The 26,071-nt window shown below is 51.4% G+C and overlaps 3 protein-coding genes across 6 annotated transcripts in view; 1 reads left to right on the top strand and 2 right to left on the bottom strand.

The window, feature by feature from the left end:
• Nucleotides 1-549: 549 nt before the first annotated feature.
• Nucleotides 550-16,632, bottom strand: TAT (tyrosine aminotransferase; the record flags this gene model as incomplete). The annotated part of the gene is made up of 12 exons (XM_082319767.1): nt 16,503-16,632; nt 7,721-7,963; nt 7,438-7,542; nt 6,551-6,618; nt 6,023-6,181; nt 5,708-5,846; nt 5,119-5,171; nt 4,601-4,753; nt 3,539-3,667; nt 3,016-3,099; nt 1,463-1,561; nt 550-693 (listed from the first exon to the last, which is right to left on the bottom strand). The coding sequence occupies exons 2-12, from the start codon at nt 7,953-7,955 to the stop codon at nt 550-552; spliced, it is 1,368 nt and encodes a 455-aa protein (XP_082175893.1). The 5' UTR covers nt 7,956-7,963; nt 16,503-16,632.
• A 598-nt stretch (nt 16,633-17,230) lies between these two features.
• On the top strand, nt 17,231-23,915 carry MARVELD3 (MARVEL domain containing 3). The gene is made up of 3 exons (XM_082319926.1): nt 17,231-17,445; nt 17,846-17,946; nt 18,088-23,915. Exons 1-3 carry the CDS (start codon nt 17,387-17,389, stop codon nt 18,696-18,698), a joined length of 771 nt encoding a protein of 256 aa, XP_082176052.1. The 5' UTR covers nt 17,231-17,386; the 3' UTR covers nt 18,699-23,915.
• A 42-nt stretch (nt 23,916-23,957) lies between these two features.
• The window catches only part of PHLPP2 (PH domain and leucine rich repeat protein phosphatase 2), a 36,743-nt gene continuing 34,629 nt past the window's right edge, over nt 23,958-26,071 (bottom strand). For all 4 annotated transcript variants that reach the window (XM_082320776.1, XM_082320774.1, XM_082320773.1 and 1 more), the window contains one exon: nt 23,958-25,429. In XM_082320776.1, the coding sequence (XP_082176902.1) occupies nt 24,293-25,429 (1,137 nt within the window). In that variant the 3' untranslated portion in view covers nt 23,958-24,292. The remainder of the gene's footprint in view (nt 25,430-26,071) is intronic.

The raw sequence follows: 26,071 nt of genomic DNA, 5'->3' as shown, positions 1-26,071 counted from the left end.
AGTGCAGAGACTGGCATGTCAGAATGTTTATTAGTAAAAAAGTCACAATAACTTACTCCCTTTGTCACACAAAGGGCTCAGTATAAAGAGCTCTGGCCTCCTAAGGTAACACAGGTAAGTGAGAGCTTGGTACTTTTCTCTTGTCCTCCGAGACAGCGGCCTTCTCCTGTCTCCAAGGGGAAGTGCAGCCAGCACAGGAGCTACTGGCCACGTGGGGCCTGGGCCATGGGGCCTGGCACAGGAGCAGCTGTGTGCCCCTGCCTGCAGCTGGTTTGCAGGCAGCACAGACCAACACAAGGTGCAAATGCAGAGTATATGGAGACCACAGGCACTGGCTGCCAGAGGGCATGCAAGCTGCAGTGGAGGAAGAGAGAGAAGTGGCTGCTTCTTCCCATAGCGCTGAGGGGTCTGCGGAACACAAGAAGTGAAGCAGCAGGACAGCAGCTGCTTGCAGGCAGGGGGATGTGGGGCTGGCTGGAAGCAGCCCTGCCTGGCTGGCTGCTGCCTCACACAAGGTCTAGCCTGGCAAAGGCAGGAGGCCAGCTGTGGCTACTTGTCACACTCGAGATCCTGGGCCCCCTCAGCACCCTGGTAGTGCATCTCACAGAACTCCTGAATGCGACTGCAGGCCTCCAAGATCATCTCCTCGGGCACGGTGATCACCACGCGGAAGAAGTTTGGGTACTCAAAGCACTGAAATGAGAAAGGATGAAGCTGGCAGACTACCTGGGATAGTGCTGTAGTTTCAGAGCCCTGCCTTGGAGCCACATGCTGTGTCAGCAGGTGAAAATGGTCAGTGTACGACAGACTGGAGCACAGCAGAGCTGGGCTCTTGCTCCCTTAGACTGTTTTTTCTGTTCCAGGCAGACCTCCCATCTCCATCTGTGTAGACATGATGCTGCGACGGTGAGAGGCCAGAGGACTCTGTATGGACTACGCAGGACCCAGGGAATGGGCTGGAAGGAGCTAGGGAAGGAGAGGGCTGGAGGATATCCAAGGCCGTGTTTGTATTCAGTGCTGGAAGTGGAGCTGGAAGGAGGTGGGCACAGAGCATAGATGTTCTCAGCCTGTAGTCCACCACTGTGCCTACAGGGGTGGGGGACTGGAAACAGAGCGAAGAAAGGAACAGTAGCAGTCCGGGGCCTCTGAGGGAGTGGCTTCAGCAAGGAGGTGTGGGGGTACATAGGATACAGCTCTGCCAACTTGAGAAATACAGAGCAAGCCTAGAGCTGGGAAGATCCCGGCAGCCTGACTGAGGGCTGTTAGTGAGCCAGAGACTGCCAGTCCCCATCCCTATGCTCTGCACTTGGAGCTCACAGCCAGCACATACACACCATTACAAGGCACAGACACTGCACCCAACTCCCAACCTGCCCCCAGAGCTCAGGGCTGCAAACCCCTGTTGCTTCTCTCCCCACGCTTTGGCCCCACAGCTCCCTTGGGCTCTCAGTGTTAGACTCACCGTGGCTGGCAAGCAGAACACAGACTGCTCCGAGATGAGTCGCTCAGTGAACTCCACATCATTTTCAAACTCAGGGAAATGCTCCATCTCAATCTCAACCTGCAGCAGAGGGATGTAACATGGCAGCCAAGGGCACCAAAACTATCTGCAGTGTCCCTGTTTACCCACATGGCCCAACAACTTCCCAGTCAAGTGCAGCTGTCTGCCCTCAACTTTTGCTCGTGATTTGGGCTGACTGAAATGTAAGACACAAGCAGAAAAATATAAATGAAAACTGGGGCTTCTTTAAGAAGCATTCATTAACTACCTAAAGCTGGAATTTCAGTTAAGGACAACTTTAGTCAAAAAAATGATGGCAAAGATACAGTAATCAATTAGAAGTGAAAAGGAGTAAATAAGATATTGAAAGACAGCTTGGGAGAGAAATCTAGTCCATATGCATTAATAATTATCTCATGCAAGAAATCCATATGGTAAGAAAAAGACAAATGTTTTGGTTTAAAAAAAGAAAGATAGCAAGGTCTAGAATATCACAAACAAAACCTTGCAGGATGATATAATTGGTAAAATGACACAGAAATGCTGAAATGTTCAATAAATATTTCTGTTCTGTATTTGGAAAGAAGGAGGCTGTCCCTTTATCACAAAAGGACAGTGATATCCTGGCTATTTGTTTATAACCAAAGATTATTTTAAACATCTCATTAAAATATTCTTAAACAAACCAGGTAAGAGATAATTTGTATGCAGAAGTTCTGAAAGAGCCAGTGGAAGAAATAGTTTACCAGATTATTTAAGTTGAAATAAATGTTCAGATACTGCAGAAATACAATAGGTGTGAAAGAATCTTAAAGCCATGCCTCTCCACGAAGAGCATAAGCAGAATGACCAGTGTAGCTCTGGGTAAGACTGGAAACAGGGTCAACTGATAAGGGCTTATCTATAAAACATGAGTGAGACTGATATTGCAGTATTGTCCAGTTCTGGACAATTTTTAAAATTTTTAAAAGCTGATTAAAAAACTTGAGACACTATGATACAAAAAAAAGGATTAAAAATGTATGAAACTTAAGAGACTTAAATGTCTCAATTGAGCTTGTTGAGATGAAAAAGGAAATTTCACCACATCATAAAAGAAACAGGTATGGAAAAGGGCAGAAAAAGACAACAGCGTAGGCAGAAGACAGACATGCTAGTAGGAAGAAGGCTACACCTTCAATAGGTGGTACGATAATCTGACTTGTGGTGTAGGGGCTTCCCATTACCAGCAGGCTTCAAATCCAGGAAAACAACGTTGTCTTGCAAAGTACAAGTCATTGAGCTCTGTGCAGGAGCGAGTGGGTGAAAGGTACCAGCTGCTGCTATGTGAGAAGTGAACAACATATTCTGGCCTTCTAAAGTGACCAAGGGATGCATCTACCGCACAGGACTGTGAAAACGCATGGTGATGGAGACCTGGTGCCAAGCACCAATCTGAAACCATTGACAAGCATGGGCAATGAGACTTAGTGCGAGTGTGGATCTGGGAATGGCATGTCACTCTCTTCACTTACCATGAGGTACATGGCTCCGGCGGGCCGGACAGGCTGGAGGCCAGGGATAGCTGATAAGGCAGCATAACAAAGGTCAGCATTGGACTGAAAAGCAGAAAGGAGAAATTTCAAAACAGGAGAAATTCCAGGAAGCAGCTCAGCAAATGGAAGCCAAGCTCTGGACCAGGACTATAAACAGGTTTGCCCACTGCAAATAAAGGAACAACGAATGCAAACAGCATGGGTGATCATGGCCTTGAGTACAGCAGGGGCGACTGAGCTGAGCTCAGCAAGTCAGTGCCAAACTTCCCATCCCCTGGGTCCCCAGCTCCAGCTGCAGGGCCAGGCTGCCTGAAACTTATCACAGCCAGTGTTTCTGCCTCAGTGACCGTGTCTCCTGCTGGAATTGGATTTGTTGGGCTCTCCCAGTCACAGACAGAACTGCACCTTGAAGCGGGGTGGGGAGGGATGATAAACTAGAGAGAGATGACTCCCTCCAAACAATCCATGAACAAACTGTGCTGACCTGTTACAGCCTGTTTACCTTGAGGATGCTGAGGGTGTTGTGGTAGAACTCAGGGGGTGTTCGGTGCAAGATACGTTCCAGTGCTCCCTGGACAATTGTACAGGGTCCTAGGATCCTTTGACTCAGTCTTAGAAGGCCATCCCTGATCTGAAAAAACATGGTGATATTTGCAGGTCAGACTGAAGGAAAGGGACAGCTCCAAGGCTCAGTCTCCGTATTTCTATGGCCGTTCACACCCTTCTCTTCAGTGAGCTAAGTACTAAAGAACATTTGCTTCAGAGTACTAAAGAACGTTTGCTTGAATATATATGCCAGGTATTTGCAGACTATTTACAGTGTCATTCTCTGTTCCTCAGTTGCAGATTGTAATGCCAATAGAGACAACCTTTGGAGTTTCCCAATCTGACTCAAACCAGGCTGGAATATAGCTAATACAAATAAAGCCAGAGCAGTTCCAAATACCACTTTGCATTTCCCTTAGGTTTGGGCCCACAATCCACACTTTCAAAGCCAGGTAGGGACAACCAACATTAGCTCTTCTGCTCACTCAGTTGGTCCTCTCTTCTCCCTCTTCCTCTGCAGAAAGCTTCTAGGTGGAAAGGTCACTGCAGTAGATGGTTGTTCTTGTAACACAGCGGAATAAATAGCCAGAAAAAGCACTGGCAGCACTGCAAGGTGCTTTGTACTTACTTTTACGAGAAACCATGTAAGAGCACATGGAGCCCACACATGGACCCCATATGCTGGATAAGCCATGCAACACCTTCAGTGCGCACTGGAGCTATTTGAGAAGAGAAGGAATTAGAAACACACAAAAAGGACAAGGCATATATGACGGAGCAGCAGAGACAAGGAGTGTGTTACAGTGTAGATGTGGGTAGAAGGCCATGTATGGGACCAGATGGAGTAAGGAAGGGACATGAAAAGCCTAGAGGTGCAGAAAAGCATGTAAGCAATTGAATGACACCCATGTGAGAGCAAAAGAGCAGTACATGCCTGTATCAGTTAAAGCCCTGGTGATCCACACACCAAAGACACTGCAGGTCTGTTGCTCTGAGCACGACACTCAGCAGTTCTCACCTCATTACCAAAGATGTCTCTCCTGTCATGAATTAGGATCCAGCCCATCCGCCAGCCAGGCACTAGCCACCGCTTTGCCAAGCCACCACAGGACAAGATTGGCACGTTGGTGCTGAGAGTTGCAATGGGTTCGTATTTGCAGTCAGCAAACACCTGTGACAGGAGGCTGTGTTAGGGCCGTCCCTGCCTCTTACTGTGAGAACTGTGGGGGTGTGCATGAGGCACAAGAAGAAGGGAGGCAGGGAAGTGATGGGAAATTGATGGTGAAAGCTCTCAGCTTCAAGGTATGAACATAGTAAGTGCACTCTCATGAAAGTGAGCTGTTTGGGAAGAGGAAAGGAGCTGGACATGAGAGGTACCCCCAGGACTGCACACCAGAGGACCGGGAGTTCCAGGCATGGACCCAGGTGCAGTATAGGGGAGTGGAGCTGTCGCTCACCGCTGCCATGGCCAAAGGGCAAGGGCATCAGAAAGGACAGGCAGCATGGGGGGTGCAAAGGACTGCAACTGACACTCACCATGTCTCCATAGATCTCGTCAGCAAGGATGGGCACGCACTGTCTTGATGCCACTGTGGGAGAGAGGGCATTCAGCCTGGCCACCCTGCATCCTCCATGGGAGCAGACTTGCCCTTTGCTGCAGGGCCTGGGAGGGCTCTGAGGGAAGCTCTGTCCCAGGGCAAAGGGTCCCCATCTTCCTCCTACAGACCCTGCATTCCGAGAGCCCAAGCACTGGAGATCCCTACCCTGGCTGAGCCTGGTTCTGCTCTCAGCTGTGGGAGCAGGCAGCACAGCCCTCCCACTAACAGGCCAGGGCTCAGGAGGCATAGGGCTCCCCGTGAACACTCTCCCTCTGCAGAGCCAGAGCAGAGAAATGAGCAATCCAAGCCACACAGAGCGTTTGAGAAAGAGCAAGACACATGCTCTGCATGTTCTTGCCCAGATAAGGCAACACCTTCACACTGACCAAGCCCTGCTTCCTGAGCTGGAGTCAGTCATGAGGAGAGAAGCAAAGCGCTGGGCCATGGTGCTGCAGTGATCGAGACGTGGGCAATGTGGGCAGACGCTAGACTGCAACCATGCCCCAGATACACACAGGCAGGCTCACCTGCCAGGATCTTCTGGAGGTGGCTCTTGCTGAACACAGAGCCACAGGGGTTCGATGGGTTGTTCACAATGAGGCAAGCTGTCTTCTCATCCACCAGAGACTCCAAGTGCTTCAAATCAATTTCCCAGGCCTTCTCTGGCTAGTGAAGTGAAGAGAAGGGGAAGTAACAGCTGAGGAACTGGACTTGCCACACAGGGTGAGGTGTGACAGGGTGCCCGGGGTTGCTCAGGTCATCTTCACCCACTTCCCAGGCAGGGCGAGGGTATTTCTGAGAGAAATGTCAGGGCTGCCCCTTCCAGGCCTGCCACCACTTACCAAGAGGTTGTAGAGTTTGACCTCAATCCCCATAGACAATGCCAGAGTCTTGTAGAGGGAGAAGCCAGGCCGTGGCACCAGGATGTTCTGGCCTGGGTTGGCCAGCACTGCCAAGGCAAGCTCTATGGCCTGGCTGCAGCCACTCGTTAAGATGACATCCTGCAAAGACCACACAGGAGTCAGCGGAAAGCACAGCCACCGTGAAGCGCCCCAGCCACGTGGGAGTGACATAATGCCCAGGCTCTGCCAGGTGAGAGCTTCTCAGCCAAAAAGACAAGTCCAGAGCCTGACTGAAAGCAGGAAACCTCCAACAGCTGGAGAGCTCAGCCTCCTCCTAAGGAGGGTGGAGGAGAAGGGCTCAGGGCAGGGGATGAGAGCCGCTGTGGGACAAGGCCATGGGCCACATGTCCCACAGCTGGGCAGGGGAGGGAGAGAGCTGGGGCAGGGCCCCCACGCTGTGTGGTCTAGGCATGGGCAGCAGCACCCTGCCTGCAGTACAGTGGGAGTGCCTCAGCTGGGCACCAGTACCTGGGCCTCCAGTGGTGCCTCTGGGCAGTTGTAGTATGCGGCCACTGCTTCCCGGCAGGACTGGTAGCCTGGGGAAAGAGGAGCCAAACAGGGAAGGGAGGTTTTTACAGACCGTTTCTTTTTTCTTGCCAGTACAAGGCTCACAGCTGCTGCCCAGCTGGGGGAAGGCCACTGGTTAGTGATGCCGTCCCAACGTGGCAGAGACCGTCCTGCTTCAGGCCAAGCACTGTGCAGCCCCGAGGCCGGGCCAGGCAGGCCAAGAGCAGGGACAGACCCTGGGCAGAGAGGCAGACTCTGGCCCCAGCACGTCCTGGACACGGAACTGGCAGGAGCAGGGTGGCGGGTAGTCAGGGAGCTGCTCTGACCCAGCAGGAGGCCGAGTGCTATTACATGGCCTACACTACATGTTTAGTGATGGCACGGGGACAGCCCTGCCTGTCACCACGTGGAGTGTCCTGTGAGGCAGGCGTCATCTATGCTCTGTGCATGCTTTTTGCACTAACTGCAAACAAGGCTCATATAGTCTGTGAAGTCAGGGAGCCCAAGGGGAGTCCTGGTCAAGGCAGATCAGAAAGGAACTCGGCTGTAACCCACGACAGGGAGACACAGTCCTGAGCCCTTCTGGATACCTGAAACTCTGCCTGCTCCAATGGCTGGGGGAGCAAACACAGCTTCTGCAGGAGGCTCTGGGCCTCAAACAGATCATGCAGGGAAGGGCACTCAGGTGTATCTGAGGGATACACATGCTTGTGTGCTCATGGGACTATTGGTGAGGGCAGCTGCAGGGTGCTACTGGAAAGATGACCGTGGGATCCATATACCTGCTGTGGGGTAGGAGCTGGCACATGCCTTCATCCTACTCTCACAGGAAGAGCTTTGCAACTTACCAACAGATGGAGCATAACCGTTGTAACATCCTGAGTCCAAGACCTCCTTCACAGCCCGTGTGACCTCATCATTTGTGGGAAGGTTTCCAAAGACCGTCGGGTCTCCTTTTTGAAGATTGAAAAATAGTAAAGGTCTCACTGATCTGTGACAGGCACAGAGCTGTGTGGTTGTCTGGCTTATCCCTGGGTGTTCACACAAGCATTGTGCTTCAGGGCCCTGCAATTTGCCAGCCACACAGTTGACCCCACTGCCCGGAGGCTTCAGACACAGCAATATGCTCACCTAAGGACAAGGAGATCATAGCTTTCTTTGGGTTGGGCTCCACCTTCATGCTGTCTACAATGGCCCGGACAGGATTGAAAGTCTTCTTCGACATTTCAGAAGCCCTGACAGCCCATCTTGGCTTCCGGCCCTTCACCTTCCCCAGCGATATGCCGTTCCCATTGGTCTTGAGATGAACATCCAGCACAGGGGCACGATCTCCATGGCCATTCACTTGTATCAGGTACGAGTCCATCCTGAGAGCTGTCTGTGTGAAGTGGATTTCCTGGGCTTAGTTAACACATGCCAAACAAGGGATCTGCCTGTCTGGGGACACAGCCCATGACTCTCCAAAAGTAAAACTTATGAAAGCTGGAGACCCTACCTACTGCCTATGGACAACTCAGTCAGCAACAGCAAGTAGGGCTGTGTTTGGGGCCAGGATGAAGTAAAACCCTACACATAAGCAAGAGCACAATACAGTGGGAAAGATAAAGGCACCTCTCTGTGCTAGCTGCACCACTGCCTAGCACGGACTTGCTGTGCTGAGGAGGAGCAGGCCCCGCTAAAGCCAGCAGCCAAGAGTTAGCAGCATGTTGTAGTCACTGCTTGACTGCATATTCAATGTTCCACTGACAGAAGGGCCAGGTCACCCCCTCCACCTCCATGACTTGCACACCTCAAGCTGCAACCACAAGGATCAGCCCACTGTGGGTGTTCACATCCAGAATGTCCCTCCAGTCTGCAGACAGAAATGCAGCACTGTTTAAATCAAATCTCAGATGCCAAAAAGGTAGTTCTGGTCCAATGTTATGAGGATGCGCTGGGCAGTGGCAGGGTATAGGTTACAGACACTTGCCTCTCTCAGCAGAGCAACAGGGAGCAACAGCCCAGCCCAGAGACCCTAGATCAAAAGGCAGGGCTTAGGAAATGGACCAAGACTGGTATGGCCAAGAGGGAAATCAGGGAGATGGCACTGCTCCAAGCAAAGGGCCTGTAGTCCTGCCCAAAGGCTGGGTAACAAGCAAGGCACAGCAGAAGAACAGCTGCCTTCTAGGCTCCAAAACACATACAAAAGTGACTTACACACCCCAGCATGTATACAAGCCAGACCCAGCCAGCAAAAGCCTTGCTTACAAACTGCTGCTGACTCAGGGCCTTCCAGCCTGGTTAGGGACAGGGCATGGGGCAGGCAGAGACCTCCTGAACCACCAAGCCCATGCTTACTGGTACCGGCACACTATCTTGTAATCCTGCCATGAACTGCTTATGCTCTCTGTACTGCTCTATTTCTCAGCTCCACTGAGAGGCAATTCAGTGAACAGTGGCCCTTTCCTGGTGGTAGTTACGTAGCCCCATGCTTGCAGATATTCACAACACAGCTACCCCTTCCTTGCTGCAGAGACTGAGCTGGAAGGGTTGTAGCGTTGCCTGGTTCAGGCAGGATTTGCCATCTGAACAAATTTCTCACTGCTTCAGTGAGGTTTGGACCTAGAGATGCCCCATGCTGCTGCAGTTACTCTGCCAGCAGTGCCTCATTAGCCTATTTATAGCAACTCAGGCTGATCTAACAGGGTCACAAAGCAAGACTTCAGCTTCTCTGCTGCTAATACCTTCCAGGTCTACTTTCTACCAAAAGAAAGGCAGCTGAAGAAACTTGCAGCAGGGCTACATAAAAACTAAGCAAAGAAATAAGCCATGTATCTCAGTTCAACAGCACACAGTGCAGAGTCTATCCCAGCAGAGCCTTCACACCACCCTACAACATGGTTCTCATGCAAAGGGGAGCTGCAGACACAGGCACAATGGATGCCTTCAAAGTAGGCAGCCAGAGAAGATCTCCCCACTTCTCTCTCTGAAAGAAGCAAGGTACCAGAGCATAGTACTTTACCTTCTACAGCACAGAGAGGGAGACACCAACAAGCTTGGGGGTCCCGTCCCTACTTTTCATCCAGGACAAATCCCCTTGAGAAGAAAATCCTGCAGATTCTTGCCCATGAAATAAGCCCCAAAACTGGGCGTTGGGACTGAATCGTTTAGCCATTGGCTCACCGAGAGGGCTGCTCTCCCCACCCAAAAACGCCCTCTCCTCCCCATTGCAACTGTGTTCATTTCAAACACCTGGAACATGCCTGCACATTAACTCTTTCTGGGGGCAGCCTACACAGGGACAGAGCTTGGCTTTCTGGAGGCCCTGGGCTGCCACCCTTTTGCACCACTTCCCTCAGTCCTCAAAGACTGCGGGGGGCAAATCTGCACAGAGTCCAGGTATTCCAGCCCTAGCACCTTGTGATGCACCAAGAGTGAACTGGTGGACCCCAAAGCCTGCAGAAAGCATCTGTCTGTCCTGACCTCAAAGGCTGTGGGCTCCCAATGCACCAGCTGAGAAAGGACAGTTTGTGGCATCATTACAATCAGGAGACATCTTCCTCTATAGGCTGAAGGGAGGCAGGCACTTCCCAGCTGGTGTCTTGGAGGCACCAGGACCTGAAGGGTTAAAGTAAGCTCAAGTTGCCATGGGTTTGGGGTTTTTTGTCTTTTTTCTTTTTTCTTTTTTCTTTTTTTTTTTTTTTTGGTTGCTGCAAGGCCCAAGCAAACTCATAATTTTGGCAGCTAACAGAAATGACACAATTCTTCCCTCTCTGATGGTACTGCAAAGCACAGATGACACCATTCCCAGAAGGCCCTTTTTTGCTAAGTGATGTGGAATCTATGCCTTCCTGTCCCTTGACTCCTGCAGGCTGGGATAAATAAGAGGGACGTCTGCACCCTCCCTGTCTTCCAAGGGCTGCTCCAAGTCTTCCCTTACTGCCTTGGCAGCAAATGGTCGGAGATCAAAGAGTTACTTGGGGACAAGAGGGATCCTGCTAATTTTCTTGCAAACAGACTGCTGATGCCTTCATTACAGAGGCCAGCGGTCACTGTGATTTTTGCTTGTTTACATCCACTCCTGCATGGGAGGAGGAAGGACCACTTGCGCTGAACCAAGCTCACTACACCACCAGCAATAAGGCTGCACCTCCCCAGGTGCAAGCAGTGGCCCCTTCCCTCAGTGCTGGGGCTGGGGTGATGCTGCTGGGGAGTCCTGACCTGCCGTTGTCCACAGAGCTGCAATGGGCACTGCTGAGGCCGCAATGCGGGCCAGGGACTCGGGGCTGGAGGTGGTTTGGGAGGTGGTGGGGTGCCGCCAGCGGGTCCGGCCAGGGTCCCCAGCCCCAGACTGGCTGGCAGGCCTCCCACAGCAGCCACCCCCTGGGGGCTTTGGACAAGGAATAGCACCTTTCAAAAACACTTCACAAAGAAACGTCTGGTATTGAAGCTGCTTGGACTCGTCTGCTGAGAGCTGCCCAGTTCCAGACTATTTTCTCTCTTCTTTTTACTGACACCTGACATGAGCGACCTTCAGAAGTTCATGCAGGCCCTCTCCAAGCACCTATGGGTTATTTTCTTGCTTCCCCAAGCTGGCCCCATCTCTTGACATGCTGCAGCCCTGCCAGGGTTAAACGTGGCATTGGGAGGCCTCAAGGACGATGCTGCATGTTCTGCTTAGCAACAACCCTGAAGCTGACGCAACCGGAGCTCTACCCGTAATACTGCACACAGCAGTGGGGTTCAGGGGAGGGCATGGTGGAAGCCTGCTGCCAAGAGGGGAAAAAAAGGTGGCTCTGGAGACATAGGTAGACCCAGTTACACAAGGCCGAGAACCTGGCCAGAAACAGGGGGAGGACAGTGGTGTACAACGGGGTCAGTGGGTTTCTCCTGGTATTACTGTGCCTTTCTCCTCTCTCTGCATGACTCCAGTCCTTCTCTGGATGCTCTCACATGGGGTCTGCACACACCCCCCCCCCCCCCCCTTGTGGTGCACAGAGCCTCCCAGGGCTGAAGCACGAGCACACAGCTCAGCACTTCATATTCTACAAATATGGCCAAGCCACCCCTTGCATGGTGTGGTGAAACAGGTGGCCATACCCTGCAGGATGCATTTCTGCCAGCAAGGCAGCTGGCTGTCTTGACTGTCAGGACCTCTGTACCCCACTAGCCCTGACGAGCCTCCCGCGCTGCAGTTTGCTCCTCTGTCTCAGCAGCTCTCCCCCCCAGGTATCTTGTTGCATACCTCTTCAGCTCCCTCTTTCTTGTATAGCTTGAGCAATTGATTTTTGTCTCTTCCCAGTGGAAGGAGAAACTGGTGATGGCGTCAATGTTTTTTTGGTACTGCCTTGGTCTGGTACCAGGACTGCCCAGAGTCCCGTTTCTGTGAACAGAGGCCAAGCCAGCAAGAGCAAGCAGTTCCCTTTTCCAGGACCAGCCACAAAGCAGGACTGACAAACGGCTGCTTGAGCGGAGCACAGGCTCAAGCATCCCTGCACTGGCAAACCTGTGTCTCCGTCAGGCTGCAGATAGGACATGCACCTGTAGAGTTTTGCCCATGTGCGCTGCTCCCCATTCAGGGTGCACTGCTCCAGTGACAGACACCCAACTGGTACTCTGCACAAAAATCCACCAGGCCAAATAACAAACCGCTTCACTCGTTACCTCCTCACATTTTGCTTTTATTTTCAGCAATTTCTGTCTGCTCCTTCCTGACACTGGTATAGCCCCAACCAGTTCAGGGCTGGTATCCACAAATATGCATGTAGCCTAATCTCTGTTTGGTCTCTGCATTTCCAGTTGAATCAGCTTTTAATAATCAAATATGTGATTTTTTTCCTTTTTCTTTTTTTTTAAATCAATTTATTGTTACTCTCTCATTTAGATGAGCAAACAGCCATGAAGCCTCCTTGGCTCTCATGAATTTTGTGGCTGTTTATCAATTCCCACAGCATATTTATCTTTATAACACTGCAGCAGGTTTCCTGCAATGCAAGGTACAAACCTTGTCTGTTACAGGTCAGGGCACCTGCGCATGCTGAAAATGCACGTATTCACAGTTAAATCTGCCTTGTGGTGTGGACAGGGCTGCTGTGCTAAACCCACATATATCTGCATGAGTCTCTGATCAAACCATGATGATGGTTGTGCCTCTAGCAATTGTAATTGCCCAGCATTCACCTGAAATGGAGCATAGCACCTGTTAACTCTTTGCATAATCAGAGCAGAAAATCAGCTCCAAAAAAACCCCAGCTAGGTTCTACAAAGCTGTGTAAATATTGTGCTTAAGAGCCAGAAAGATGGCACAATCCAGACAGAGTGACTCAAAGCTAGTAACCGAGTGACTCAAAAATACACAGTAGCTATTTTATCTATCTGCCCGTACTTAGGATCAATTTTGATTTGATCTCAGAAATAAAAATCTGAAAGACATTAAAAGGCAAATTGCACAGTCTAGCTAGAGATGCCTCATTCTGGAAAAGGGGAGCACTGGCATCTGGGGCCAGTCTGCTCTCTGCACTTCTTTTGAAAGTGGAACAAGGTGGCTCACACAGCGCACGCCGGTGTTGCAGTAGGGACAGCGGTGCTCTGCCTAGGCTCCTGGTAGAGCTCTCTTCTGCAGGTGCTGGGCCAGGCTGAAAACAGCTGTCTTAATACACCTGCCTTAATGAGCGCTATCTCCTACAACTGCAATTTCCCTCTGTCAAGAAAACTAGGGAATGTAAAAAACAAATGCTTTCGTGACCATGGCATCTTGTGGGCCTCCCACAATACCAGTGTCTGCAAATGCAGTGCTGCAGCCTGATACCAGTGGTGCTGGGCAATCCGGATTGCTCTCCTCAGCCATGGACCATTGCAGCACTGGGGAGGGGAAGGAGTCCAGCAGCCATGAGGGCCCTTGCACGCTCAGCCTGGGCACTAAGTCCCTTGCAAGCATGCTGAGAGACACAGAGCGCACTCCAGGTTCGTGGGGAGTTGGAAGCACTGGTGAGCTACAGGCCCAACAGCCACAATGAAAGACTTGCAAGCCCTGTTACAGATGCCGAGAGGAATGCTCCGCAGGGTGTGAGCGTTAGCGGCTCCTGGGTACAGGCACAGTGAAGAGAAACACCTTGTCCAGCCTTGTGTTTTGCTTACATCCAGGTAAACATTATGTAAGTGCACACCCTGTGTTTGAGTTATGACTTCAGAGACTTGAGCTGTTGCGTGCTTTGTTGTGGCAGTTGCCTCCTTGATGGCCTTGAAGCCACAGGGACAGTGACGAGCCAATGGCGAAGGGATGGAAAGGGACACGGTGGCTTTGCGGGGCAAGGTGACACCATGAGCTCGCAGTGAGTGGCTTGGGCAGCACCAGGCACCCCCTCCTCTCAGAGCACAGTCAGGCCAGCCCTGCTCATGGCTGAATTTGAGCCCCAGTGATGGAAACCCACCATCTGCCCAGCCAATCTGCTCCAGCCACAACTGCTTGTCTCCTTACAAAGTGGTGGAGTCGGTGTGTGGGGGAGAAGTATTGTCTTTATTTGGGGGGTGCCTAAATCACATCCCTTTTGCTTCAAGCTCAGCTCAAGCTAAGCTCAAGCTAAGCTTCCTGACCATGCCAACAGCAGATAGTGAGAACAAAATATTCCCCTCCTCTTGACAGCAGCTTTTTACAAGTTTGCAACTTCTTAAGACTCCTCCCTATTAACAAGCTTGCAAGTTGTTAACAGACACCTGCTCTGTCAAATGAGAGGACTGGGATCAATCTTTCTCTCATAGATTGTATTTCTAGAGCTTTCTTTTGCTTTCCTCTGGATCCTCTCCAGCTGATCTACTCGCCTCTGGAAACACAGTGTGCAAGACTGGAGGCCTAACCAGCGCTGAAGGGGGGGGAGGCAGAAGAATTTCTTCACATGTCCTCCATGTGACATTCCTGTTTATACACCCTAGCAATGTTAGTTTTTTTCGCAACAGGATGACATTGTGGACTTGAGTTCAGTTTGTCATTCCCAGTAACCTCCAGTTCTTTTCTGCAGCACTGCTGCATCGTCATCGTGCTGCGCTCATTGTTCCTGTGATTATTTATTTATGTGGGACAGTCAATAAATCTGGCTGTGGTGGTCAGCAGCGATTGTGCTGCAGCTCCCAGCTGCCTCACGCTGGAGAAATATGAGGCAGTTCATGACTTGCTCCTTCCACTTCACCCTCGAAGTTCCCAGGGAGGGCACTGAACCAGGTCAGAGCTCTTGGCCCATGGCAAGCCAGGCCAGGCCCTTCCCTCCCCTTAGTGCAGCAATGACATCAGGAGCAGCCAGAAACAGAAGAGCCGAAAATTAAAAAAAATGAGAAAGAGAAGCCAAAGCAGAGGTGAAGATTAGCATTGGTGTCCTTGGCTTCCTGTTGCTCTCTTCTGCTGACTGCTACTTGTTGCAGTGAGAATAGGAACCCAGAAGAAGACGCTGACCAAGCTGTGGTACTTTGAGCAGGAGTGAAGTGACGCCAAGCATTTTTTTAAAAATTCTCATTATAGCAACAGAAATGGAATGAGGTTAACTCAGTTCTACAACACCTTGAAGTTTGTACCTCACTTGTTAGCAGCAAACACTCCAGTAAAACACCGAATGCATCAACAAATCAACAGAGCAGTGCTTCCCAACTCTGTCTTTGAACAAGTAATTCCAGCACATCACAAATTCCAAAGAAAGCTTCAGCTCAGGTTGCTGGATGACCATGACCAAGAGCGCTTGCTCTGCACTTATTTCATCCCTTCTTGTGGCTCATGATTATTCAACTTGGTTGTTCATGTCCCTCTCATGGCAGTTAAAAGCTCTACTAAGCAAAATGGCACTGCCCATGATCCTGAGATTATACAAAGTGTTGCTAAAGCTTGTAAGCTCACCCTGTGTGTGGCAGCAAAGAGGCCTGGGTTCTGGCACACGAACATGAGTGATGCAACATACGCACACCAAAAGGTGTGTGCAACAGCCTCGCTGCTGCGCATCTGCACTGTCTCCAGAGCCCTCATCCTAAGCTCCCTACGGTCTCCCCATTTCCTAACTTCTCATCATCATACAACTCCTGTCCTCTCGATCTGAACTGGGGGTTGAACAAAGAGTTCTTTTGTTTTGCTTCTCTCTTATCCCCAAACTAAGTAAATTTTAAGACGAGTTTTCAGATCTCCTGTCCTTCGTGGAGTCAGGCGAAACGTTGAGGAGAGTGTTTTCCTCCAGTGGTGAGGTGCAGAAGTGCTGCAGTCCATAGGCTTCTCATGGTATCAGTCTATAGGATTGTTGCTGTTGCTCCTGCAAGGACAGACGGGTGAAGAAATCTCACTGTTGCCACCAGTCTTACAGATGGAGGAAATGTATTTCTGCATCTTACTGACAGATTTGGACCTCTCAGGGCACATATTCAGATGCTGTGTCTGAGACCCCATGGTGTAACCCTGTTTCCCTAAAACTCTCTGTTTTCCTAAATGCAACAAAAGTGTTTCTTTGCAATGCTAAGGCTTTTCCAGGCAGCGTTTGGTCAGACTCTTGGATAAAAGCATTCACTCTGGCTATGGAGTTTTCTATGCTTCCCTCTGTATTTCCAAATTGTCCCGCTGTTTATTTTTTTCCCATTCCTTTCCTCAATCAGCTGTGCCCTGAGAAAGGCTGACACCGGTGCATGGGTGAGATCTTGGGCACTTGCCTTCACTCCAGCAACCACCAGTAAACAAAGGAGCAATTCATCGCCTGCTCTGCGGGAAGGTGATGGCTGCGCGCAGCAGCCTCCTGGGACGGGATGGCAGCCAGTCCCACTGGGCAGCAGGACATTATTGTGCATGGAAATGGGGCAGCCGGTAAAAAGGTCACATCATATTGTTCGAAGTGGACTCCAGCAAAGAGACACAAAAGAGGTCTATTTGGTTCTGCATGGACACATTTAAGGTAGTGCATCCAAAGAACATTACCTGAACGTGGCCTGCAGAGTGCTGAACTGAAACCTGGCAGATGCACTGCAGGACAGGTCCCAGGGTGCTGATGACTCTTCTCTGCAGACACGGGCTCCGCGCACCAGGGCAGCCGGAGAAGCAACAAAATGCTGTGCGTTGCCAGGAGAAGCCAGGACAAGGCAGAGGCAGCCATTCTGCTGCGATGTAAACCCCTGGCGCACGTGTCTTGGGTGCTGCATGGAGGTCTGGTCACCGCATCACGAGGTGGCTCTAGGGGAGTTAGGGAAGGCCCAGAGAAGGGCAGCTGGTACAACGAAGGGAATGGTGCCACTGCTGTGCGAGGAGAGACTAAAAAGGCTGGGACTTGGGTCTGAGAAGGGAACAGAGGGGCAGGACTGAGGCTTACAGGGGCAGGAGGTGGCAGACAAGCTGAATGCAGAACACTTTCACCGAAACCCGCAGCACAGGAAGAAGTGGCACTTGTGAAAATCAGTCGGTGCTCAGTTTCCCATAGGTACGAACCGTGCTTGTTATATGGCAGGTGGGGAACCTCAGGTCCTCGTCGCCACGAGGGGCTGCGGGGATACCGCCCGTGTGAACGGAAAGGGAGCGGCCGCGCTGGCGGACAGCGGGTCCGTAACCGGGCGCCGAAGGGAGCGGGCCGCGACGGCGCCCTCTTAACGCCTCCCTCAGGCGGGGCAGGGCCCGGCCGCGGCGGAGCCGTTCACCGCCCGCCGGAGGGCCCCGGCAGGGCTGAGGCGAGCCCCGGGCGGAGGGGACGGAGCCCACCCCAGCCCGCGGCGCGACCCCGCACCGCGCCGCCACCAGCCCCGAGTCGGGCGCCCCGCGGCCCGGCCCGGCCCTGCGCCCCCAGCGCCGGAGGAGCGGGGCTGCGTCGGGCCATGGCGGAGCGCTGCAGCCCCCGCGCCCCGCGGACGGGACGCACCGGGGCGGGCGGGCGGTGAGGGGGGCGCAGGCAGGCGGCCGTGAGGGGCTCAGGGGGCGGCCGGGACGGGGCGAGACGGCGCTCGGCGGGGCGGGCAGGCGGCTGTGAAGGGCTCAGGGGGCGGCCGGGCCGGGCCGGGCTGGGGCGGGCACACGGCCATGAGGGGCTCGGGGGGCGGCCGTGGGGGGCCGGGGCGGCAGACGGGGCGGGCGGGCGGCCGTGGGGGGCTCGGGGGGCGGGCGGGAGTGACGGGCTTGGGGGGCGGCCGGGACGGGCTGGGGCGGGCGGGGGGCCGTGGGGGGCCCGTGCGGCGGACGGGGCGGGCTGTGGCGGGCGGGCGGCCGTGGGGGGCTCGGGGGGCGGCCGTGGGGGGCCCGGGCGGGTCGCTGCTATCCCCGCCGCCGTCTCCCTGCAGCGCCGTGCCCGGAGCAGGGCTGGAGGGGCCGCCGGGAAGCCGCGCCGCCGCGCCGGGGCTGCTGGAGTGCCGTCGCTGCCGGTACCTGCGCACGGGCAGGGGTGAGCGGGGCGGGGGGGGGCCGCGGGGGCCGCTCGCCTCGCCTCGCCCCGCCGGAGCGGGCTGCGCCCCCGGCCGCCCCGGGGAGCGGCGCCCTCCGGGCCCGCCGCCGCCGCGGCCCCACCGCCGCCCTTCCCTTGCAGCCTGCTGCCAGGCGGTGGAAGCGCTGCTCGCCCTGCTGGTCCTGGTCTGCAGCTCCGTGTCCTACGGCTCGACGGGAGGCTACACGGGCCTTCCCGGCCTGGGGGGCATCTACTACTACCAGTACGGCGGGGCTTACAGCGGCTTTAGCGGAGCAGACGGGGAAAGAGCCCAGCAGCTTGACCAGCGTTTCTACCTGCTGAAGCTGCCGATTGCAAGGGCAGCAATGGCCGTGGGAGGGTGTCTCCTGGTCTTCTCTTGCGTTCTTATTTTGGTTGGTGTTCTGCGGGTACCATGGCATTTCCCAGCATGGCTGCTGCTTGAATGCAGCCTGGACATAGTGATTGCAGTTGGCCTAGTGCCTGCTCTGTACTATTTCTTCCATTTTCTGCTGGGGGTTTATAATTCATCAGTGTGCAAAGAGCGAGAGCAGCTTTATCAAAGCAAAGGCTATCAGGGCTTTAGGTGCAGCCTGCACGGGGCAGAGATTGCTGCTGGCCTCTCGGGCTGCGTAGCTGTCGTGGCATACCTGTTCAGTGCAGGCCTAGCTGTCAGGGGGTACAGAACAGTTCACAAACTGAAACAGAAGCCAGTACAATTATATGAGCTTTAGAATGATTCCTCTGCTCCAGTAACGGTCATGATTTTTGCTAGCCTCCTTACTGAAACGAAGCAGTGTGCTTTTCCTTGCGTCTGGGCAGTGCATCCTTAATGCTGCAGCAGAACGCACACTCAGAGAGTACAGCTCTAAATACGGTAGAGCCAAGCTGTTCCTAACCTGAATTTGCATTATTAGCGGACACAAAGTTGGTCCGATGGCTTGTCTTCATCCTGTAGCTGTCTCCTAGTAGAGAATGACTGTCCTCGTGTAGTCGGCTAGCAAGCTGCCTGCCTCACAGGTGCCCTTTCCCTCCCCGCCGTCGGGTGCCTCCGCCTGCTCCGGCGAGGTCTTGCTGCAAGTGCTGCTACTACACACTTCTGCTGGTGAACAGCTTTCTGTAGCTGAAACTGTCTTTACAACGGGCATGCGACTGTTCACTGACAACAGAGCTCTTAAAAATGAGCGAGCGAGGCCTGTGGTTGTGGCAGCTAATTATTGCTTTCTTGTAGGTCCCTTGGAACTAACAGGGCAGTTTGAACATGGCATTTATAGAGCCATCAAAGAATCCTGAAAGAAACTTGCAAAATGATGAATACGCTCAGCCTAATTTGTGACACAGTACCTTTTCAAACTCTCCTGGGGAGGGCACATTTTTGTATGAAATGGTCTTTTGTATAACTTCTATACAACAGTTTTGCTTAAAAAGATGCCCTGAGTTGGGATAATCAGACAAAAGCTTTAAGAGCTCAAACAGGTGGTTTAAGATAGAAGTATATTGTTTTCAAAATACATTTCTAATGTACAAGTCGGGGAAATGAAATGCTGCTCTTGTAATATTTATTAAAAAAAAGGTGAAATTTAAATTTTCTATAAAAGTTTAAAAAAAAAAGTAACAGGGAAAATAAAAGTAGCACTAGAATCACAAAATCATGCCTCAGAATGAAATGTCACTTCAGAGCAGTGCCCACCATGTGCACTGCCCGTACGAAGACGGAACCACCACTGGTCTCACAGACCAGTTCTGCCCGTATTAAAAAAAAAACCAAACCAAACCAAACACCGAACTAAACACAGCAGAAACATGCTTTGTCTCGGATATATCTCCAGTTTCACTGGCACCAGTGACTAAATCCTCACAATTGCCAAAACCGTGGAACACTGTTGGAACTAGAGATACGAAAGTAAAACAAAGGCTTAATAGGAACACGCTGGGGACTCCGGAGTTCGTTTGATTTCTCCTCCCTTTCAGCAGCTAGATGCACGGAGTGTTTCACTGCAGGGATCTGTGTGGACAGTCCACTGTGGTCCTGCTGCTTTTAATGCTTCTGTATTTCCTGCTTTCTGCAGCTACTTCCAGAGCGCTGCACAGTACCACTGAGAGCAAGTTCACAGGGCAGGACTCTGGCAGGACACAGAAAGCTGCCTACTAATTGTATTATGAATTCCAGCTGCACAGCGTTCCGCAAGTAGCTTTTGTATGGAAGGCCGATGAGTGAAGTAGCACAGACGGAGACCCTACGGCACAGCTACTGCCAGCCACAGCTATGTTTGACTGGGGTATTGCACAAACTCCCTCCAGCGCAGTAACGGAATCAGAATATATAGTTAGATGAAAGTAAAAATCTTTATTGCTAAGTCAGCTGAGAAGTTGATGCAAAAATATTCTTCCTTCCTGGACTGCTCTATACATCTGAATAAAGAATCAATGGAATAGTGTTTTCCAGCAATCTTCTGTTATTTGCCTCTCCAAAGCAATACAAACATAGGCCACAGTGCTGAAGGTGCATTCATCGGACAACCTACTCCCATACATGATAAAAATGGGGATTATTATAGGTGCATGCTAGAGTGGGATACAGAAAATACTTTCCTTTTTAAAACAAAAAACATGGAAAAAAGATTATTTAATAAACGGTGTGCTGCAATATTTCTTTAACATGCACTGGGTCATATGAGTCAAGTTAGAAAAAAAAGTAACATTTTAAAATGTGAAAAAAGATGAAAAACTACCCTTGAGTCTTCGGACAGCAACGGAACAGCAGACAAGGATTGCACAAAACCAAAGAGGTGAACCCACTGCCTGAAGGCGGCCTTTGGCAAGTGACACGAAAGCCATCGCCATCTGGAAGGAGTGCAGGAACTCCTGAAGGCCAAGGGCCTTGGGTGTGGCTGAATGTCCCGTCTATTAGAAGGATTTCAGGCCTCACAGCAGCCTGTCCCTGAGAAAGGGAAATACTTGCTCCTTCTTGGAACAGGATTTTACCCTCCCGTCTAGTTGAGGATTCTGATCAGGTCCCAGCAATCTGTGGCGCTGCCTCCACCAGGCCTCTTCCTGGTGCTGGGAGCAACTTGGAGGCTATCCCTTATCCTTAATACTTGGGCCCCAACTACTCGTCCCTGAATATAACCTTTATGGATTCCTTTTGTGGAAGCCTTTCTGGACAGGACAGGGCAGACAGGTCAGTGCCTTTAGCGTGCCTGGTCTCGGTGAGCATGCTTACCAGCAGAGCCAGAATTACTGAAGAGGGGGACAAACCAACTCACCAGCATAACCTGATTGTGGCCGCATGGAGCATGGCAGGTCTGGCACTGCTCAGCAGGGACAAGAGAGCCTGATGACCCCAAGCTGAGAACCTCTCTAACAGCAGGTCTGTTAAGGAACGGGACATTGTCAGTGATGTGGCTCTGTGGAGAGGACGTATCTGTGCAAGAACCTCATACAAAAATCAGGGGAGAGACTGGAGGAGAACAGGAAGAGAACTGGGAAAACACTTGCTATCCCCTGCTATGAGTCCTTCACTAGACTTGCCCATTCATACCTGTTCCACCTACAGCAGTGCTCCTAGGGAGCTTGAAATCTAAGGTGGTGTTAAGAAGTAAGGCGAGGAAGACGACGGAGAAGCTTGCTGCCTCTAGGCAGGCAGGAAAACAAAAGGTGGTGGTGGAGGGAAGCACTCAGGCTGTGCTGCCCGGAGTTAGACAAACAGTTCATAATATCAGCTTAGGCAGAGAAAGCCGTGGACTCTACCTAGTGTAAGAGAAGAAGCCATGTTCTGCCATGACACTTCACGCCCATAGAAAATAGGAGCTGCTTCAAAACCAGAAATGGCACTGGAGAAAAAGGCTAAGCAGGAATTCCTTGCATTGCATTCTGCCACTCCCATGAAGAGGTGCAGCTCAGAAGTCTGCACGCTCCATTGCAGAGCTTTATTTACTTAGTCCTTCCCCACTGAGCTAGGTAGAGCCATTCACGACTAACTCCCTGTGGCAATGCCAAGTGGCCGTGCAATGCTACTGGTTCAGACTGGCAAGGACACACTGGATTTTCCACATCAGTGCAAGAAAGAGAGACCTGATTTGCATTAACATCTGCCAGTCTCCTAGTGCAAGGTTTGTCACAGTCTTATTCAGAAAGAAAAGTGTATTTCTGCATCAGTCCCGCACTGAACAGAGGCTGCTTTGCAGCCCTATCAGGTACCAGAAAGTGTTGGGCTGGGCACAGGTAAAATTATCACCAGTGACAGAGCAAGTTACAGTCAGATACATTGGGATGAGCCTTTTCTGCATACTTGTACGAAGAGAATATGAAAGAGGTTTGGGGTTTAGTTTCTGAATCTTTTCTGCTGTTGTTTCTCTGCCTAAGGGATTCAAATGCTGCTGTTTCTGTCATTCTAAGAATTACCTTTTCTCTCAATTTCCAAATGAAACAGGCATTTAAACAGCCAAAATTTGTGTGAGTTTAAACTTTGGAAAAAGCTGGGTTGTTTCATGATTACACCATAACAAGCACAAGGTGTATCCTAAAATGTTGCTCTCATATGCATGGTAAAAATACGTTTTTTCATAGTGAGAAGAAATTCAAGGTGCTTGGAAATCTCAGTAAAACTCTGTTAGATTTCGTCAAAAGATATATATTGACAGAATCCCACAAGTAGTCTGCACAGTATTTCCTTCTGAGCAAGGCCTGAATTTGATCCAAAAATATACAACTCAAGCCCCTCAGAGCTCTTGAGAAGAAACTTTCAAGTTTTCTTCATAAACAGAATTCATAAAGAAGAAAAGGCACTAGCCCACATTACAGTCAGGATTATTGCACCACTGACGTGGCCGGTGCAGCTGCTGTCCAGCTCTGCCAGCTAAGGCAGACAGACCTGCACGCTACAGGGGCAGCGGTCTTTTCACACCCTTACCCAAGATGCTGACGGAGGCAGCCAACCGACACCCTGCACCAAAAACCCTAATGGAAACACAATGCATCTGCCGAGTGCAGACTGGCCAATTCACCATTAGTGGGACTGTTTTAAACATCTTTTCCAGTGCTGATAAAGATGTTATTAAGGTGAAAAGTTCCATTTTTCCTTTTGCATTGAAAGCTAAGCAGAAACAAGTATGCTTTCACCTTCTTTGTGGCCAAATTGGGCGTGTACCATGAAATGCAAGGTTGCTGTGGATTTGGAATATGACTCCTGTTTTCAGAGGCAAGCAAAGATGCTGTAGCTGGCAGTGCAGAGGTTTATGTTGGTGGAACAGAGCACTGAACACTTCCCCAGCCTATGAAGGGCAGCCCCACTGCTCACTAGCCTTAGAGCGGCATACCACTGCTTACAACTTGGTTTCATCTTAGACTGAGTACCTCACTGAAACAAGCACGAGCTCCGGGTTTCATCCCATGTCTTCTGGATACAGGAAACCTCTACTGTGAAGCATCCATGGTGCAGGTGGCCAGGTTGCTGCTGAGCTGGGTCTGTGTTCTGCAGCTAGAAGCACTAGCTCTACACATGACCTTAATCAGTCAGTCCAGAGCTGATCTTCCCTATGCTGCATGTAAAATGCGTCAGTAGGCACCTGCTTACCATTCAGCTGTGTATTCTCTCATCCTCCATAGGCTGATCCCATCATAACCCTCACTCTACCCTGCACCAGTGCTCATCAGAACACTGGTATCCTGAGTCCTCCATTGCCCTAACAATATCCCTTGGGAAAAGCCCCCGCCACAGCTGCTGTGGAGCGCTCTCTCCCCTAACCCTAAATAATAAAGTGCTGGGCTGAAGGGAAGCAGAGCAGCTTAAGTGCAATCAATAAAAGTGCTTGCAATTAATGCAGAAAACCATTCTTCGGTCAGCTTCATTGCAACTGGCTGTATTCTTTCAAGGAATAACAAAGTCAGGTGCTGGGGGGGAGGGAGGGGCTGCATCAGAAATATTCACAGGACTCCAAACACTGAACATTGCCCCCTCAGCAGCCTCCTCCCCCGCCCACCCCCCCCCCCCCCCCCAGCCCCTTTCCTGCAGAGCTGGCAGAACCTCGGGGTTCAAGGAGTTACAGGCAGGTGTTGAACACCTGCCTTCTTCCTAGTGCTTGCACAATTTCCAGACAGTCCCTAACGCACAGCTCAGCTGCTGGTCTGCGTGCTCACAGCACAACTGAGACTCTACAGTGAAAAGTGGACAGCCCAGACCTTAGCACTCCCAATTCTTCCTCAACTCCATTAAGGAAGCAGCAGATGCCTGTACTCTTTGCAGATCCCAGCTCCCCTTGGAGGGCAAGATGGCCCTTATGGGACAGAGATTCCTGGGACAGACAATGTGGGAGCAGTACTTGTAGGGTTACAAAGCTGTGTCAAACTCCTCTGGCAGAGCTGCTGCATGTTCCTCTTTCTTTTCCTGATCTGCTCCATGCTCCTGGTGCTGCTTCATTTGTTCCTTCACTTCCTCCTCCAGATCAGGTGGCACAACAAATTGATCCTCTGGCTCCATCTGGGATGGAGCAGCAAAATAGCCTGTCTTTTTCTTGGGTGCCTCTGTGGCTACTTCGATGAGGTTGAGGCTCTCCTCCAAGGGCACTATGGAGCCATTGGAAAGCTTCTTTCCATAGAGACAGCATGTGGAAAGAGATTTTTGCAGTTCACACTTTTCCTTGACCCCTTTCTGCACAGTGTTGCTGTTTACACTGTTCTGTCTCCGAATGACGAGGACAAGCCCAGAGTCATCCTCTGGCCCTGGAGCAGAGGAGCTGTACTCTGCAGCAGGAGGTTCAAACTCCAGGCCCTCTCCTTTACAGCAGTGGATGTCCACCTCTACCTCCACTTTACTGCCATTTGTCATCACACCTTCCACAGGCTGCTCATCATCGCTATCCAGACCATTGTCAGACTGGTTGCTAGAGAAGGTGGCACTGGAAGGTTGGCGCTGAAAGATGCCTGAGGGGGGCACAGGATGTAGGCTGCACCGTCGCTCTTGTCGCGGTAGCAAACTGCCATCAAGACCAACGGCATTGTGTTCATCTGAAGCAGTAGAGCCCACCTCACTGCTAACCTCAGAAGCAGACAGTTCACTGCTGAACTCTGAAGCAATTCCACTGCTAGATGAAGGTGTTGCTGGCTTGGTGGTGGAACTAAATCCCCCAGGACCTGGCAGCGTGAGGCCATGCATCTCACAGGTGCAGCTGTCCTCACTGATGTTCAGACACACCACCATCGCACCTACGTTGTCTTGGCAACCATAGCTTTGGGCTAAAGTGCAGAGTTTCTTCGCAGCAGCTAGTGGATCATGTAGGTGGCGCACAGCTGAGACAGCCTCTGTGTAAGAAAGGTGTTCCCAGAGAGCTTTGTTCCCTAGAAGTAGCAGCTCATCTTGTACAGTCAGTGGAATGGAATTGACATGTGGTTTGGGCAGGATCCAAGGATGCAAGTACGTGCAGCCCAGCATCCGAGTACAGCAAGTCACACCGTTGACCTTATTGTCCTGCACACAAGAGAAACAAGGCAGTGGCGTTACATCTGCTATTACATCATTTGGAGAGCAGTCTTTCCCCTGCCCATATACTGGTTTGGAGCCTTGAGAAATGCCAGTGCACAGCTACAGTACAGGAGAGAGGGATCTAGGTCCAGGTACCACGGCACAGGCATTCGCTGTAGCTGATCATCGGGTACGGTGATCGCCCATCACTCATGCTGGCAATAACACACTTTTATTCCACAAGACTTTTTGTCACATTCTGAAGAATTGTAGCAAACTACTCTGAAATGCACAGCTAGCCTACCTGCAGCACATTGATCAGAGAATCTCACTCGTGAGTCTTACATGAAACTTGTTTTTTTCAGTATGCACGAGACAGTGACTTTTTGCTTTCTCATCGCAAGGCAGATTATCCAGAAATTAAATAATTTCTGTGTATTTTCTGAACTATTTCCCTCTTTATTAACATCTAAGTGCATTCTGAAGCGTGGACACCACATCCTGAGGAAGAAAAGAACAAGTAGGTGTCTCGCACTACTGCTGTAACCTGGAGGCATTACCTCCTTCCTGTTCCTGCTAGAACGTCCCCTGGCCAGCCGGGCACTAGTCTCCTGGATAGAAAATTGCCCACAGCCCTCAGTCCCTTTT

Source organism: Platalea leucorodia (assembly GCF_965183815.1).
Source record: "Platalea leucorodia genome assembly, chromosome: 8".
Lineage (NCBI taxonomy): Eukaryota > Metazoa > Chordata > Aves > Pelecaniformes > Threskiornithidae > Platalea > Platalea leucorodia.
This window is presented reverse-complemented; position numbering and strand designations above follow the sequence as displayed.

Coding starts and splice junctions, on each gene's coding strand:
- MARVELD3 (XM_082319926.1), top strand. CDS start 17,387: ATGGCGGAGCGCTGCAGCCCCCGCGCCCCGCGGACGGGACGCACCGGG. Junction 17,446..17,845: donor CGCACCGGGGCGGGCGGGCG/GTGAGGGGGGCG, acceptor GTCTCCCTGCAG/CGCCGTGCCCGGAGCAGGGC. Junction 17,947..18,087: donor GTACCTGCGCACGGGCAGGG/GTGAGCGGGGCG, acceptor CTTCCCTTGCAG/CCTGCTGCCAGGCGGTGGAA.